The sequence below is a fragment of the Nerophis ophidion genome, linkage group LG22 (genome assembly GCF_033978795.1).
Source record: "Nerophis ophidion isolate RoL-2023_Sa linkage group LG22, RoL_Noph_v1.0, whole genome shotgun sequence".
Lineage (NCBI taxonomy): Eukaryota > Metazoa > Chordata > Actinopteri > Syngnathiformes > Syngnathidae > Nerophis > Nerophis ophidion.
In genome coordinates, this window is record NC_084632.1 from 8,721,511 (window position 1) to 8,739,513 (window position 18,003).

The window sequence follows — 18,003 nt, forward strand, 5'->3', positions numbered from 1 at the left end:
ATGTAAGATAATTGACAATGTGAGATAGTTGACAATGTGAGATAGTTGACAATGTGAGATAGTTGACAATGTGAGATAATTGACAATGTAAGATAGTTGACAATGTAGGATGGTTGACAATGTAAGATAGTTGACAATGTAAGATAGTTGACAATGTAGGATGGTTGACAATGTAAGATAGTTGACAATGTAAGATAGTTGACAATGTAAGATGGTTGACAATGTAAGATAGTTGACAATGTGAGATAGTTGACAATGTGAGATAGTTGACAATGTAAGATAGTATACAATGTAAGATAATTGACAATGTGAGATAGTTGACAATGTGAGATAGTTGACAATGTAAGATAGTTGACAATGTAAGATAGTTGACAATGTGAGATAGTTCACAATGTGAGATAGTTGACAATTAGGATGGTTGACAATGTAAGATAGTTGACAATGTGAGATAGTTGACAATGTGAGATAGTTGACAATTAGGATGGTTGACAATGTAAGATAGTTGACAATGTGAGATAGTTGACAATGTAGGATAGTTGACAACGTAGGATGGTTGACAATGTAAGATAGTTGACAATGTAAGATAGTTGACAATGTGAGATAGTTGAGAATGTGAGATAGTTGACAATGTAGGATAGTTGACAATGTAAGATAGTTGACAATGTAGGGTGGTTGACAATGTAAGATAGTTGACAATGTAAGATAGATGACAATGTGAGATAGTTGACAATGTAAGATAGATGACAATGTAAGATAGATGACAATGTGAGATAGATGACAATGTGAGATAGATGACAATGTGAGATAGTTGACAATGTAAGATAGTTGACAATGTGAGATAGTTGACAATGTGAGATAGTTGACAATGTAGGATAGTTGACAATGTAAGATAGATGACAATGTAAGATAGTTGACAATGTAGGATAGTTGACAATGTAAGATAGTTGACAATGTAAGATAGTTGACAATGTAAGATAGTTGACAATGTAGGATAGTTGACAATGTGAGATAGTTGACAATGTGAGATAGTTGACAATTAGGATGGTTGACCATGTAAGATAGTTGACAATGTGAGATAGTTGACAATGTGAGATAGTTGACAATGTGAGATAGTTGACGATGTAAGATAGTTGACAATGTAAGATAGTTGACAATGTGAGATAGTTGACAATGTGAGATAGTTGACAATGTAAGATAGTTGACAATGTGAGATAGTTGACAATTAGGATGGTTGACAATGTAAGATAGTTGACAATGTGAGATAGTTGACAATGTGAGATAGTTGACAATGTGAGATAGTTGACGATGTAAGATAGTTGACGATGTAAGATAGTTGACAATGTGAGATAGTTGACAATGTGAGATAGTTGACAATGTAAGATAGTTGACAATGTAAGACAGCGCCGCTTCAGTCCAAACTAACAAGTATCATGATGATCAATGTGTGAAGTCATTCTTTCTTACTAGTTATCCAAAACCTCTGTAAGGTACATGTGTAGTCAACTAAGTTAGAGGCTAAAAAGTGATGAGAAAAAGGGAAAGGTTGGGAAGAAGAGGACATGTGGCATGCAAGACAAGACTGCTGACTCATCAATCCATGAAATCTCACCAAGCGGGTCTGCCGCAGACGCCGCTTTGCTGACCAGCCGGAGGCAGGAAGTGCTGGGACCGGGCGCTCCAGGAGCTCCCGGGGTAAGAGCCTCACGCTGGGACGGGGATGGGGTGCTGGACTTGGACAATGGCGACTGGGACTTATCCATCTGTGGACAAATAGGACATATTGGGGGCAACTTGTGGAGAGAGAGTGGGAGAAGAAAACTATTGACTCTGTGACATTAGGAGAGCAGGTAGTCGAGGCGCCATAACAATAATAATGCTTACTTCCTTATAACACAGCTACTAAAAATATTATATCAAACATAAAAAAAGACGCACAATAGAAATGTAATTACATATATAAATAAAATTATATTCGTATTATTACTTATTTATGTCAGTTTGCACATCGTAAACAATCATAATGAGACAAGACAACAAAATTATTATTTTTTTCATTCTAACATGTGAAAATGTTCTCGTTCTCGGTGGCTAGACATGCAACTAATGGGAGGAATCCATTCTGCCGCTAAATCAATTCAAAAGTGCATTCAAAAACGGTCAAATTCTGTCAGCTCTAAGATCTCACTCTTCGCTTTTGCAATAGTTCATCCTCTGTATGTTCAGCTTCAAAAAGACAAGGTTGTGACTCCTTCGTTTGTGTTAGTTGTCTGTTACCAAGTCTGCCATGACTACAACACACACGCGTTTGTTTCTGGAAGTAGGAACACACATTTGTTGCCAGAAGTCAGACGTGTATAGTGGTATTGCTCGGTTGGTAGAGTGGCCGTGCAGGTTCTTGAGGGTTCCAGGTTCGATCCCCGCTTCCGCCATCCTAGTCACTGCCGTTGTGTCCTTGGGCAAGACACTTTACCCACCTGCCCCCAGTGCCACCCACACTGCTTTAAATGGAACTTCGATATTGGGTTTCACTATGTAAAGAGCTTTGAGTCACGAGAGAAAAAGCGCTATATAAATATAATTTACTTCACATCACCTGCGCTGCAATGGAAATAGAAATAAATGCGCCAAAGAATTTCTTCCAGCCGCATCTTTCAAGCCTTTTTTTCGTCATCTTTAAAAGAAAAACTACATAAATGTTCTTGTCCCTCATAATGTTTGTGAAGGATAGGCAACACTGAAAAAAAGAGCAGTTGCCCTTTAAAAAAACATATTTTCAAAAGTTGTGTTTTTATTCATTTTACTTTCTGAATCGATTCAGAATTATAATAAATGAAAATTGCAACTTGAATATTTTTCCCGGCAATCAGTAATACCTGCTGTGTTCCATCTAAACCAGTGGTTCTTAACCTTGTTGGAGGTACCGAACCTCATTAATTTCATATGTGCATTCACCGAACCCTTCTTAGTGAAAAATAAAATGTTTTTTTTTTTTATTCAAGACAAAGTTATGTGTTTTTGGTAACACTTTAGTATAGAGAACATATTTGTAACGACTTCGTGGCATCGTGATGTTGGTGGTGCTCTTCCAAGATGCAGATCGGGCTCGGACACAGCGTAAAGTAAGAAGAAATTATTTATTTAACAAACAACAGGCTAAGAAACAGAAACACTGGTGCTAGGCAGAAAAGGCAAACCAAAAGAACTAGCATGGGAGCTAGGGAAACAAACAGAAACTAGGCATAGCGCGAAAGCTAGCAAGTCGAAAACATAGAAACAAAGTCGTCACTGGTTGCGTGTAACACAAGTTCTACGAGGCGAGGCCGAGTAAACGAAAAAGGCAGGCTTAAATAGAGTCTCCAATGAAAAGCAGGTGTGCGTACAAGGCAGGTGAAAATCAAGTTACCATGGTGACAAAAACAAACAAGGAAGTGCACAAACAAACTCAGCACCGGAAGAGTCCAAAACAATCAGAAAATCCCAAAAAGACTCGAAAACCAAACTAAGGATGGTATCCGAGAAGCGGATCACAACAATATTCTAAGTAGCAAAGACTTAATTTAGAGGTTTTTGGACACTAGGGGAACATATTTTAAGTAACAAAGACTTAATTTGGAGTTATTTGGTTAGGGTTAGGGTTATAATGATGCCATGTCAAATTAGGCATTAATAAGTACATAATAATGACTAGTTAAGAGCCAATATGTTACTAATTTGCATGTTAATAAGCAACAATAATTAATGGTGAATATGTTCCCCATACTCAAGTGTTACCATGTTTTATTACTGCTGCACAAAAAGAAATGTGCATGAACATCAACTTGTAGAAAGAACAAAACCAACACAATGCATAAACTCACAACAAATTACACACCTGCAAATCAGTGTAACTTCTGCTGTTGCTGTACCCGTAAAACGCCGATAGGGAGAAGTTTTTATTGAGACGATGAGTCGGGTGTGTTTTGACCTCCGCTGAACCCTTGAGGCCGAATCACCGAACCCCTAGGGTTCGATCGAACCTAGGTTAAGAACCACTGAACTAAAAGCATTACCATTGCTAAAAGAACCTCCCTAATTGTGTCAATCAAATAATGAATATATCTGATTGTACATGTTTACATTTTGGATTTTGTAATTAGAAAGAAGGCAAACATTCTTTGACGTGACAATCTTGCCTGTATGGGATCTTTGGCCTTCCCTGGGGCGGGGCTACAGGGGTTTGGGGTGGAGGGCGCCTCTGCTGGGCCCGAAGAGCCCGGGGCCTCCTTCCTTAAGGCAGGAGTGCGGTCCAAACCGTTCCCATGAGGCGGGGTTCCTGCCGGAGAGTTTGGCTCCTGGATTACAAGAGAACACACAAAAACTAATCAACAGAGGTTGGTAGTAACACGCTACATTTACTCCGTTACATCTACTTCAGTACATTTTGGGATGTGAATTGTGAAGTGAATTATATTTATATAGCGCTTTTCTCTAGTGACTCAAAGCGCTTTACATAGTGAACCCCAATATCTAAGTTACATTTAAACCAGTGTGGGTGGCACTGGGAGCAGGTGGGTAAAGTGCCTTGCCCAAGGACACAACGGCAGTGACTAGAATGGCGGAAGCGGGAATCGAACCTGCAACCCTCAAGTTGCTAGCACGGCCACTCTACCAACCGAGCTATGCCGCCCCAAAGATAAATTGTACTTCTAAGAGTAGTTATAATGCAGCATACTTTTACTTTTACTTGAGTATTTTTACAGAGAAGAAACGCTACTTTTACTCCGCTCCATTTATCCAAATTCAGCCCGCTACTCGCTAATGATTTTTATCGATCTGTTAATACATGTTTTTTTTGGTTTCGGTTTGTCAGACAGACGTTCAAAGTAGGATCTATCGCATGCCTGCGTTCCACCAATCAAATGCGGTCACTGGTGACGTTTGACTCCGTTTCACCAATCAAATGCGGTCACTGGTGACGTTTGACTCTGTTTCACCAATCAAATGCGGTCACTGGTGACATTTGACTCCGTTTCGCCAATCAAATGCGGTCACTGGTGACGTTTGACTCCGTTTCACCAATCAAACAGAGCCAGGCGGTCACATGATTAACTGCCCAAAAAGTTCCAGCGGCAAACAACAACAACAATGGCAGAGACAACAACGAACTTAAACACACCTGGCCTCACATAAAATCGATGTTCACGCTTCAGACAACCGAAAAAAAAGTTATGTAAGGCGTTGTCATCTGTGTCTCCCCAAATAAGTGGACATTTCAGCCTACATGAACTCAACGTCAAATTTGAGGAAGCACATCGCGGTAAGTCATACTTGACAACCCTCCCTTATTTTCCGGGAGACTCACGAAATTCAGCGCCTCTCTCGAAAATCTCCCGAAATTCTCCCGAAATTCAGCCGGAGCTGGAGGCCACGCCCCCTCCAGCTCCATGCGGACATGAGTGGGGACAGCCTGTTTTCATGTCCGCTTTCCCACTATATAAACAGCTTGCCTGCCCAATCACGTTACAACATCTACGGATTTTAATAAAAAAACTGCACACACAAGGAGACGAAGCAGAAGAACGAGGAAGTTACAGCCATGGCGACGCCGTCTGTAATAGAGTTATTCTATGTTGTCTGTCGCCATCTCCTGGTGAATGTTGGCTATAGCGTTATGGCCGCGGTTGCTTTTTGATTGGCCAGTACGCAAATGGCAGAACAAAGGTTACTCAAATAGTGAAAGGTAAGTGTTGTTTTTTTTTAGTAACCAGCAAGCACAGTACAGTTAGTAGAACAACTGTGTACTTATTACTGTGTATTTGATAGGTGCAGTCTAAAATTCAACAATTTCATTTATTTATCTGTATAAAATAAAATATATATAGCTAAAATGCACCGAAAGTCAAGTAATATATATATATATATATATATATATATATATACATATGAAATATATTTGAAATACTCGAGTTGGTGAATTGGCGGTAAATATACTCCTCCCCTCTTAACCACTCCCCCCGCCCCAACCACACCTCAGACAAAAACCTCCTCCACTACAGCGAATGCCTGAGTCAGCACTTCTCGCTGGGTCGCACAGATCACGACTGACATTTCAACCACACACACACACACACACACACACACACACACACACACACACACACACACACACACACACACACACGCACACACGCACACACACACGAGTAGAAAAGCAACCTTCACACACGGCTGTAACAGCCTGCCTTATTGTGCAAAATTCAAAAGGCAGTTTTGGATAAAATCCCATTGCATTTTGCACGCTGCATGAAGTGTTTAAAATAGTTACTGGACGAAGCCGATAATAATAATACGCTGTAAATAATAATCAGGAGAGAGTACTAAAGAAGCGAGATAAAGTGTGAAAAAATATATTTGTGAAACGTGACATGTTTCAGAAAGCAAGCACAGTGATTATAAAAAAAGCAACTCTTGGCTGGAAAAAGGCAGCAGCAGGGAGCTCAATCCTCCAAATACCTGCTGACTCAGCACATGGAGCCTTCACACGTACACGCCTGTGAGTACAGGTGTGTTAACACACAGTCTAGCTGCTGGCAGAAGCACATTGTATATATGTTGTATCATTTCAGAGCTGGCTAGAATAAATAAATACAATGTATAAATATAAGTTCATATTTACATATAATGTGATTAAAATTGTATTTCCTTTGTTAATTTCATGCCGGGGCGCTAATTAATTTAAAACCTCTTCTCACTGCGGCGCTTACCAAAGGCATGCAGTCAAGGTAAGCATGCGCTAATTATTTTAAAACCTCTTCTCACTCTAGCATTTACCAAAGGCATGCAGTAAAAATTTGAGTGTGATGTAAAGATACCATCATGAAAAGCACGTTTAATAAAAAAAAACGTTATTATGGTCTTACCTTTACTTATAAATGTAGTCCATGCCAGCTCCTTCTAATCAAAAGCATCGATAACTTGTTTATAGAAGTCTTCCTTATCTTTCTTCAGTTTTTAAAGACTCTCTGTCTTGATGGAGTTCTTCCTTTATTACTTCCTGCTTCGATCGAAAGTTCAGTTTAGAAAACTGCTATCAGACTGCTGCTATCAGTTAGCTCGGCTAATCAAGTGCGGGCGACGACCGAATTACCCTCGGACAACTCCCCCTCCCGTTCTGCTCCGTGGGTGATCTCTTTATCCCACCACTGCCACCATGAAGTGTAATTGTATAAATAATACACTGGGTATTTAGGACTGGAACATGCTTTATTTCAGCCCGGTTGTTTACATAGCCAGCATAAAATTAGTGGTGTTACATCCTAAAAGGTCGGTCGTGCACCCCCCGCTTTAAATCCGTTCCCAGCACATATCACGTCACTCGTCACTTCTTCAACAGCCAATAGTCGCAAAAAGGATCACTAGCGCCCTCTACCACCAGGAGGTCGGAGTCATTTAACGACTCATATTTGACACACGCAGCTACGGTATATTAATAAAACATAACTCCTTACTGTTCTTTTTAGCATACCGGTATTCAATAGCTTGGACCTTAAATCCTACTGAATAGCTCTTAATCTTCTTCCCTTTATGCGATTTCAAATTACCGGTATTGAAATCAGCCTCCTCCATTTTGAAAATGATGACAGGGGAAGTGTCACGAGTGACGTCACGAGTTTGACCAGGCGGTAATACTAAGCATGCGCTAATTATTTCGCGAAGAGAGTTTCAAGGCAGGCGCATACGATATGTCCGGCGGCAATTCAAGGAAATACGGTATGTTAACTTTATTTTTTGTTACAAAACCCATGTAAATTGGAGAGGAACATTTTTTTTGTTCCGGTTTAGACACATTGTTGAGGGGGACAATGAATATGTGAGGGAATAAAGGAAGCAGCATGAGACAGCCAGCATTTGATGGAAGAGGTTTTTGGAGTCTCGGCTTCAAAATAAACTTTATTCCCTCGGAGTTTGTGATGCCAATGAGATATGACTCTTTCTGATAATGTATGTGAAATCAATGTGTTTTCTTTTATTTGATGTCAGACTAATTGTAAGTTCTGCTTTTCTTATTCATTAGTACTGACGGCATTATTTTGGTATCATTGTTAAGGAGAAGAAGGTAAAGATGAAATAAATGTCTGTGGGAGCAAAACGACCAACTTGAGCCTTGATTAAGACCTCGGAGGGAGTAACACACAGTTTGTGGGTATTTACACGGGCAAAAAATCTTAATAACACTGTGAAAAAACAGAAACATTACAAGTTCCGTCCGTGCACATGATGGATGACTACACAGTTGGTGGTTAATCTCTTTCACTGCCCATCACCAACGCCGATGTATGTATTTTTAAAATCCCTCATCTGACAAGCGGCAAGCAGCTAATTATGTGAGCTGCTACCTTAAGATGACACAAATCACTCGCATTACGGCAAAATAACTGCATTTTTTAGAAACCCCGTTTCCATATGAGTCGGGAAATTATGTTAGATGTAAATATAAATGGAATACAATCATTTGCAAATCATTTTCAACCCATATTCAGTTGAATATACTACAAAGACAACATATTTGATGTTCAAACTGATACAATTTTTTGGGGGGAAATAATCATTAACTTTAGAAATTGATACCAGCAACACGTGACAAAGAAGTTGGGAAAGATGGCAATAAATACTGATAAAGTTGAGAAATGCTCATCAAACACTTATTTGGAGCATCACACAGGTGTGCAGGCTAATTGGGAACAGGTGGGTGCCATGATTGGGTATAAAAGCAGCTTCCATGAAATGCTAAGTAATTCACAAACAAAGATGGGGTGAGGGTCACCAATTTGTAAGCAAAGTATCAAACAGTTTTAGAACAACATTTCTCAAAGAATTATTGAAAGGAATTTAGGGATTTTACCATCTATGGTTCGTAAAATCATCAAAAGGTTCAGAGAATCTAGAGAAATCACTGTACGTAAGCGATGATATTACGGACCTTTGATCTCTCAGGCGGTATTGCATCAAAAACCGACATCAGTGTGTAAAGGATATCACCACATGGGCTCACAAACACTTCATAAAACCACTGTCAGTAACTACAGTTGGTCGCTACATCTGTAAGTGCAAGTTAAAACTCTACTATGCAAAGCGAAAGCCATTTATCAACAACACAAAGGAACGCCGCTGGCTTCACTGGGCCCGAGCTCATCTAAGATGGACTGATGCAAAGCGGAAAAGGGTTCTGTGGTCTGACGAGTCCACATTTCAAATTATATTTGGAAACAGAGGACGTGGTGTCCTCCAGAACAAAGAGGAAAATAACCATCCGGATTGTTATAGGCGCAAAGTTCAAAAGCCAGCATCTGTGATGGTATGGGGGTGTATTAGTGCCCAAGGCATGGGTAACTTACACATCTGTGAAGGCACCATTAAAGCTGAATGGTCCATACAGGTTTTGGAGCAACATATGCTGTCATCCAAGCAACGTTATCATGGACGCCCCTGCTTGTTTCAGCAAAACAATGCCAAGCCTCGTGTTACAACAGCGTGGTTTCGTAGTAAAAGTGCGGGTACTTTCATGGGCAGCCTGCAGTCCAGATCTGTCTCCCATCGAAAATGTGTGGCGCATTATGAAGTGTAAAATACGACAACAAGACCCCGGACTGTTGAACAACGTAAGCTGTACATCAAGTAAGAATGGTAAAGAATTCCACTTTCAAAGCTTCAACAATTAGTTTCCTCAGTTCCCAAACGTGTATTGAGTGTTGTTAAAAGAAAATGTGATGTAACACAGTGGTGAACATGCCCTTTCCCCAACTACTTTGGCACGTGTTGCAGCCATGAAATCCTAAGTTAATTATAATTTGCAATAAAAAATAAAGTTTATGAATTTGAACATCAAATATCTTGTTTTACCTTTTAAATTCCTTCCTCTTCTTTCCTGACAATTTAAATCAATGTTCAAGTATTTTTTTTTTTATTGTAAAGAATAATAAATACATTTTTATTTACTTCTTCATTTTAGCTTCTGTTTTTTCGACAAAGAATATTTGTGAAATATTTCTTCAAACTTATGATTAAAATTCCAAAAAAATATTCTGCCAAATCTAGAAAATCTTTAGAATCAAAATTAAATCTTATTTCAAAGTCTTTTGAATTTCTTTTAAAATTTTTGTTCTGGAAAATCTAGAAGAAATGATAATTTGTCTTTGTTAGAAATATAACTTGGTCCAATTTGTTATATATTCTAACAAAATGCAGATTGGATTTTAACCTATTTAAAACATGTCATCAAAATTCTAAAATGAATGTTAATCAGGAAAAATTACTAATGATGTTCCATTAATTATTTTTTTAATTATTTCAAAAAGCTTCGAATTAGCTAGTTTTTCTCTTCTTTTTTTCGGTTGAATTTTGAATTTTAAAGAGTCAATATTGAAGATAAACTATGTTTCAAAATTAAATTTTCCTTTTTTTCCTTTTTTCTCCTCTGTTAAACCGTTCAACTAAGTGTTTTTTTCATATTTTATTCTCTACAAAAAACCTTCTGTAAAGGAAAAAAAAATGTATGACGGAATGACAGAAAAAAATACCCATTGTTTTATAAATACCGGTAGATAGATTTATTTATTAAAGATAAATTGAGCATATTGGCTATTTCTGGCAATTTATTTAAGTGTGTATCAAACTGGTAGCCCTTCGCATATATCAGTACCCAAAAAGTAGCTCTTGGTTTCAAAAAGGTTTGTGACCCCTGTTGTAGATTGTCACATCAAAACTATGACACCTGTGAAGTGAAACCCATGGAGTAAATGCCAAGAGTGTGCAATCACAGCAAAGGGTGGTTATTTTGAAAAAACTACAATATAAAACCTTTTTTTGTGAAGTACATAACTTTTTGATGTGACAATCGACAATGTAAATACTCATGAACATAAAGAGAAGGTGTGTCCATCTGTACATCCTAAGTTGGGACCAGACACTCACCTACTTCCAGATATTCACATTTAAACTCAGTCTTGTCAAGTTTTAAAAAATGAAAAAAATCACTGAAGAGCTTGATTCCATGAGCCAATGTCGGGCTTGATTAAAATAAGAGTGCATGATTGACACGTGCACATGAAGACGATTGATGTGTTTGAGTCAACAACCAATCAGGTGGCAGCTGTGTCCACGCAGCACTCCTGCATTATTCACACATGTGGCCTCTGACACCGGCTCACAGGCTTCGTGTGCATCAATCCTGCCTGCAACTTGAATAAAAATGAGCTCATTTGGGGATCATGTGACCTCTAAATACCAGATATCCATTCTAAGGGATGAAGGCATGACAGATACATGACTGATACATGAGGACAAAGCATTGTTTCCAGGTTTTAAACCAAAACAAAACATTTGGCGTAATTCTGGTGATGTGTGATTTGTTTTCCACCCTTCAGTACACACACAGACACATCAGTGAAAGAAAATCCAAAATATAATATACAAACCCCGTTTCCATATGAGTTGGGAAATTGTGTTACATGTAAATATAAACGGACTACAATGATTTGCAAATCCTTTTCAACCCTTATTCAGTTGAATGCACTACAAAGGCAACATATTTGATGTTCAAACTCATACATTTTTTTTTCTGCAAATAACTTAGAATTTCACGGCTGCAACACGTGCCAAAGTAGTTGGGAAAGGGCATGTTCACCACTGTGTTACATCACCTTTTCTTTAAACAACACTCAATAAACGTTTGGGAACTGAGAAAACTAATTGTTGAAGCTTTGAAAGTGGGATTCTTTCCCATTCTTGTTTTATGTAGAGCTTCAGTCTTTCAACAGTCCGGGGTCTCCACTGTCGCATTTTACGCTTCATAATGCGCCACACATTTTTGATGGGAGACATGTCTGGACTGCAGGACGGCCAGGAAAGTACCCGCATTCTTTTTTTTACGAAGCCACGCTGTTGTAACACGTGCTGAATGTGGCTTGGCATTGTCTTGCTGAAAAAGACGGCACTTAGACGGCAGCATATGTTGTTCCAAAATCTGTATGTACCTTTCAGCATTAATGGTGCCTTCACAGATGCATAAGTTACCCATGCCTTGGGCACTAATGCACCCCCATACCAGCACAGATGCTGGCCTTTGAACTTCGCGCCTATAACTGTCTGGATGGTTCACGTCCCCATTTGGTCCGGATGACAGAATGTCGAATATGTTGCGAGCCGTGACTCGGATCTTCACATGTTGTTTATTTTTCGATCTTTGTTTCATTCTCTTTCTGAACCACTTACTTCCTGTTTAATCCGTCACCATGGTACTCATCAGTCCACCTGCTACTCCCGGTCCACACACACCTGTTTGTCTAATCACCCTCCTATTTAAGCCAGCCTCTTTGTTCATTTCTTGGTGGGTTCCTAGTTTGCTCTCACGCAACTGTACGTCTGGTTTTGATCGTTTTCTTTCACGCAACTCGTATGTATATTCCCGCTAGATTTTATGCTAGCCATTTGTTTATTCCAGCTCACAAATTGAGGAATAGTTTTTCTGTTTTTTGTGTGCTTTCGTGCCAGCTTAGTTGTTTACTTTTACTTCCTAGTTCTCATACTAGCGTTTTTGGTTTGCCTTTTCTTAAGCTTCAGTGTTTCTGTTCAGAGCTCCTTTTTGTTATTTAGAATAAATTTATTATATATTACCTCTTGCTGTATTCACGTCTACGCATCCACGAAGGGACATTGTGCCGACCAGTCTTCACAGAATATTTCCAAAAACAATTTGAAATGTGGACTCGTCAGACCACACAACACTTTTCCACTTTGCATCACTCCATCTTATATGATCTCGGGCCCAGAGAAGCCGGCGGCGTTTCTGGATGTTGTTGATAAATGGCTTTCGCTTTGCATAGTAGAGCTTTAACTTGCACTTACACATGTAGCGACGAACTGTATTTAGTGACAGTGGTTTTCTGAAGGGTTCCTGAGCCCATGTGGTGATATCTTTTAGAGATTGATGTCGGTTTTTGATACAGTGGCGTCTGAGGGATCGGACGTCACGATCATTCAATGTTGGTTTCCGGCCATGCCGCATACGTGGAGTGATTTCTCCAGATTCTCTGAACCTTTTGATGATATTATGGACCGTGATATTAGGGACGGCGTGGCGCAGTGGGGAGAGTGGCCGTGCGCAACCCGAGCGTCCCTGGTTCAATTCCCACCTAGTACCAACCTCGTCACGTCCGTTGTGTCCTGAGCAAGACACTTCACCCTTGCTCCTGATGTGTGCTGGTTGGCGCCTTGCATGGCAGCTCCCTCCATCAGTGTGTGAATGTGTGTGTGAATGGGTAAATGTGGAAGTAGTGTCAAAGCGCTTTGAGTACCTTGAAGGTAGAAAAGCGCTATACAAGTACAACCCATTTATTTATGTATTTATCATTTAAATGTTGAAATCCCTAAATTTCTTGCAATTGCACTTTGAGAAACGTTGTTCTTAAATTGTTTGACTATTTGCTCACGCAGTTGTGGACAAAGGGGTGTACCTTGTCCTATCGGGAAGCTGTTTTTATACCCAATCATGGCACCCACCTGTTCCCAATTAGCCTGCACACCTGTGGGATGTTCCAAATAAGTGTTTGATGAGCATTCCTCAACGTTATCAGTAATTATTGCCACCTTTACCAACTTCTTTGTCATATGTTGCTGGCATCAAATTCTAAAGTTAATGATAATTTGCAAAAAAATAAATGTTTATCAGTTTGAACATCAAATATGTTGTCTTTGTAGCATATTCAACTGAATATGGGTTGAAAATGATTTGCAAATCATTGTATTCCGTTTATATTTACATCTAACACCATTTCCCAACTCATATGGAAACAGGGTTTGTACATCACAGAGCACACACCTCACTCTAATATCAAATCAACATTTTGAGGGCTGACCTGAAGGAGGCTGTGCACAACAGTGGATGAATCAAAAGTGAAAGCCATGAAAAAGTCAGACTTTCACAGAATACTGCCATAAAGGCTACGTACTGCCAAGCAGTATTTCGTGACCATAGGGCCGTTGTTTCTCAGCTTTTGTGCACTGCTGGCTGCTATGTTACCAAGTGACACCTACACTGTTTCAATGTCCATTTCTCACATGATATTATTGTTGATGACTGAAGTGCCGGAATGTAAATAATGTAAATAATTCAATGCATATACTCTGATGATGAACTTGTGTGATGACTGTATTATGTTTATAGTATATATTTGTACCATCAATTGATTAACGTGGACCCCGACTTAAACAAGTTGAAAAACTTATTCGGGTGTTACCATTTAGTGGTCAATTGTACGGAATATGTACTGAACTGTGCAATATAGACGGCATAACTCGGTTGGTAGAGCGGCTGTGCCAGCAACTTGAGGGTTGCAAGTTCGATTCCCGCTTTTGCCATCCTGGTCACTGCCGTTGTGTCCTTGGGCAAGACACTTTACCCACCTGCTCCCAGTGCCACCCACACTGGTTTAAATGTAACTTAGATATTGGGTTTCACTATGTAAAGCGCTTTGAGTCACTAGAGAAAAGCGCTATATAAATATAATTCACTTCACACTTCACATCTACTAATACAAGTTTCAATCACTCTATCTGTGGTAATACACTTTTGCACCACTGGTGGCAGTAATGACAATATCAAATGAACAGAAGAAGTCTGAAGCTAAAGTCATGGAGATATTTCTTAAGCGCAAAAATTATGACTAAAGTGGTGAAGCTGTATTATCATTTGCATTTTATTTTTACTGACAGAAGAAATTTACATATCATTATTTATTCTTGATTTAGTTTGAATGTATTTCAGACTGTGGATGCTTTTAACATAGGCTTAAAAACCCTTTTTAAAAAAGCCTTTTTTTAGATTTATCCGTCTGTACAGTCTGTTCTATTTTTTATTTTATTTTATTTTAATATCTTTTCATTTTATTTTTTTAATACACTGTAGCACTTTGAGGTTGTTTGCTCAATGTAAAGTGTTCTTTTACAAATAAAATCTATTACCAATATTATTATGAATTGATGAAGGTGGACACAAGTTGAAAAACTTATTAGGGTGTTACCATTTAGTGGTCAATTGTACGGAATATGTACTGTACTGTGCAATCTACTAATAAAAGTTTCAATCAATCAGATAAAAAAAATCTATTTTTTGCGCATTTGATTTCCTGGGGACCCAAATGGCACAGAATGGGTGTAATGCCTCATGTACTACAATCTGCATTATCACTTTGATATTCAAAAATGAATAATTGTGGTGAAATGTGTATAAGTTGCCAGATGGGTGTTTCCACGCTGTACCTCATTGGATACATCCACCACCAGATTGTCCTCACTTTTATCTCCATCGCTGTCCTGTAAAGAAAGAAAGAAAAAAAGGACATATTTTCAGAAGACAAAATGATACTTTTCATTGCAGCGCCCACACCGTCACACACTGGAGACCTTTGTGCTGCCATAAAAGTTTAGTCAGGAAGATAGAAGAGAAGAATGATGTCAATAAGACTGGCAGTGCAGCCTTCAACAGGACAAATACTCTCAAAAACACACACACACGCACACACACACACACACACACACACACACACACACACACACACACACACACACACACACACACACACACACACACACACACACACACACACACACACACACACACACACACACACACACACACACACATTTTTGATTTCCATTCTCTGTCCCCTTTTCTGGGGCGAGAATGATGGCACTTAGTCGCCATGGCAACGGAGCTTTGATATGATACTGCTATCGACATGAGCGAGGAGTGACATCAGCAGCTGATTACAGTCTGCAGTCTGGCTGGAAAACACACAAAAACACGACGGAGGGGAAAAGAGATGAAATGAAAAAGGCAGAAGGCTGCATCTCTCCTGCACACGAGCGTGTGTGGCAGGAAGAAAAGCTGTGACTTTGGCAACACCTGCAGTTTTACATCTCGAGACTGCTAAACCAGTGGTGTACAAAGTGCGGCCCAGGGGCCATTTGCAGTTTTTCCTTATAACGGCCTGTGGCACATTCTAAAAAATACTATTAAAGTACCGTATTTCCTTGAATTGCCGCCGGGGCGCTAATTAATTTAAAACCTCTTCTCACTCCTGCGCTTACCAAAGGCATGCAGTAAAAGTAAGCACTAATTATTTTAAAACCTCTTCTCACTCCGGCACTTACCAAAGGCATGCAGTAAAAATTTGAGTGTGATGTAAGCTTGCACCTTAAATCCTACTGAATAGCTCTTAATCTTCTTGCCTTTATGCGATTTCAAATTACCGGTATTGAAATCAGCCTCCTCCAGTTTTGAAAATGATGACAGGGGAAGTGTCACTCATGACGTCACGAGTTTGACCCGGCAGTAATTCAAGGCAGGCGCATACTATATGCCCTGCGGCATTTCAAGGAAATACGGTATTTAAAAAATAGATAAAAAGTGGAATAAAAGAGTAAAGGGGTGAAATGTAACGACAAAATGTTCCAATGTTATCTAATAACCCAAAGTTGCCTTGCAGGATGTTTTCTTTTTCCTTTTCTTTTGTCATTGCTCAAAAAATAATAATGAATCAAAATCCAAGTTGTTATGAATTATTGACCTTTTCAAATATTTCACTTTGGCATTTTTTGGGGGGTTTGAACTTTCCATAAGTTGTGTTTTTTCTCTTTGACACAAAAGGCATAAAAATAGTAATAAAAACCTGACTTAATTTTAACACTTTTATGATTGGATCCCCAATCATTTTGGTGCGATTTTTTTTTTTTTTTTGAAGTGTCATTGCTTCAAAAAAATTTAATTAAATAAAATGAATGGTATTATGAATTAATGACCTATTTAAGGCTCCAAATAACAATTATTCAATTACAATTACAAAAAACAGGCTTTTCATTGACCAAAAAGGGAAAAAAAACATGAAAAAATGTCAATTGACAGATAAGACATAACATTGAATTAAAACACTAAAACAATAAAGCGTTACAAATGCACACGGCACAGTTACTTACAAACCCCGTTTCCATTTGAGTTGGGAAATTGAGTTAGATGTAAATATAAACAGAAAACAATGATATGCAAATCCTTTTCAACCCATATTCAGTTGAATATGCTACAAAGACAACATATTTGATGTTCAAACTGATAAAAAAAATTGTTTTGCAAATATTTAATAACTTTAGAATTTGATGCCAGCAACACGTGACAAATAAGTTGGGAAAGATGGCAATAAATACTGATAAAGTTGAAGAATGCTCATCAAACACTTATTTGGAACATCCCACAGTTGTGCAGGCTAATTGGGAACAGGTGGGTGCCATGATTGGGTATAAAAACAACTTCTCAAAAAATGCTCAGGATGGGGCGAGGTACACCCCTTTGTCCACAACTGCGTGAGCAAATAGTCAAACAGTTTAAGAACAACGTTTCTCAAAGTGCAATTGCAAGAAATTTAGGGATTTCAACATCTACGGTCCATAATATTCACAAAAGGTTCAGAGAATCTGGAGAAATCACTCCACGTAAGCGGCATGGCCGGAAACCAACATTGAATGACCGTGACCTTTGATCCCTGAGACGCCACTGTATCAAAAAACCAACATCAATCTCTAAAGGATATCACCACATGGGCTCAGGAACACTTCAGAAAACCACTGTCACTATATACAGTTGGTCGCTACATCTGTAAGTGCAAGTTAAAGCTCTACCATGCAAAGCAAAAGCTATTTATCAAAAACATCCAGAAACGCACCCGGTTTCTCTGGGCCTGAGATCATCTAAGAAGGCCTGATGCAAAGTGGAAAAGTGTTCTGTGGTCTGACGAATCCAAATAGTTTTTGAAAATATTCGACATCCTGTCATCTGGACCAAAGGGGAAGCGAATGATCCAGATTCTTTTCAGCGCAAAGTTCAAAAGCCAGCATCTGTGATGGTATGGGGTGCCCAAAGGCATGGTAACTTACACATCTATGAAGAAACCATTAATGCTGAAAGGTACATACAGG

The 18,003-nt window shown here is 39.0% G+C and overlaps 1 protein-coding gene across 1 annotated transcript in view; it reads right to left on the minus strand.

The window, feature by feature from the left end:
- LOC133540959 (transducin-like enhancer protein 1) overlaps positions 1-18,003 on the minus strand; it is a 372,555-nt gene that overhangs the window by 76,916 nt on the left and 277,636 nt on the right. Inside the window, exons 10-12 of the mRNA XM_061884044.1 lie at positions 15,295-15,348; positions 4,173-4,331; positions 1,610-1,760 (exon numbers count right to left, since the gene is read on the minus strand). Coding sequence (XP_061740028.1) covers positions 1,610-1,760; positions 4,173-4,331; positions 15,295-15,348 — 364 coding nt within the window. The remainder of the gene's footprint in view (positions 1-1,609; positions 1,761-4,172; positions 4,332-15,294; positions 15,349-18,003) is intronic.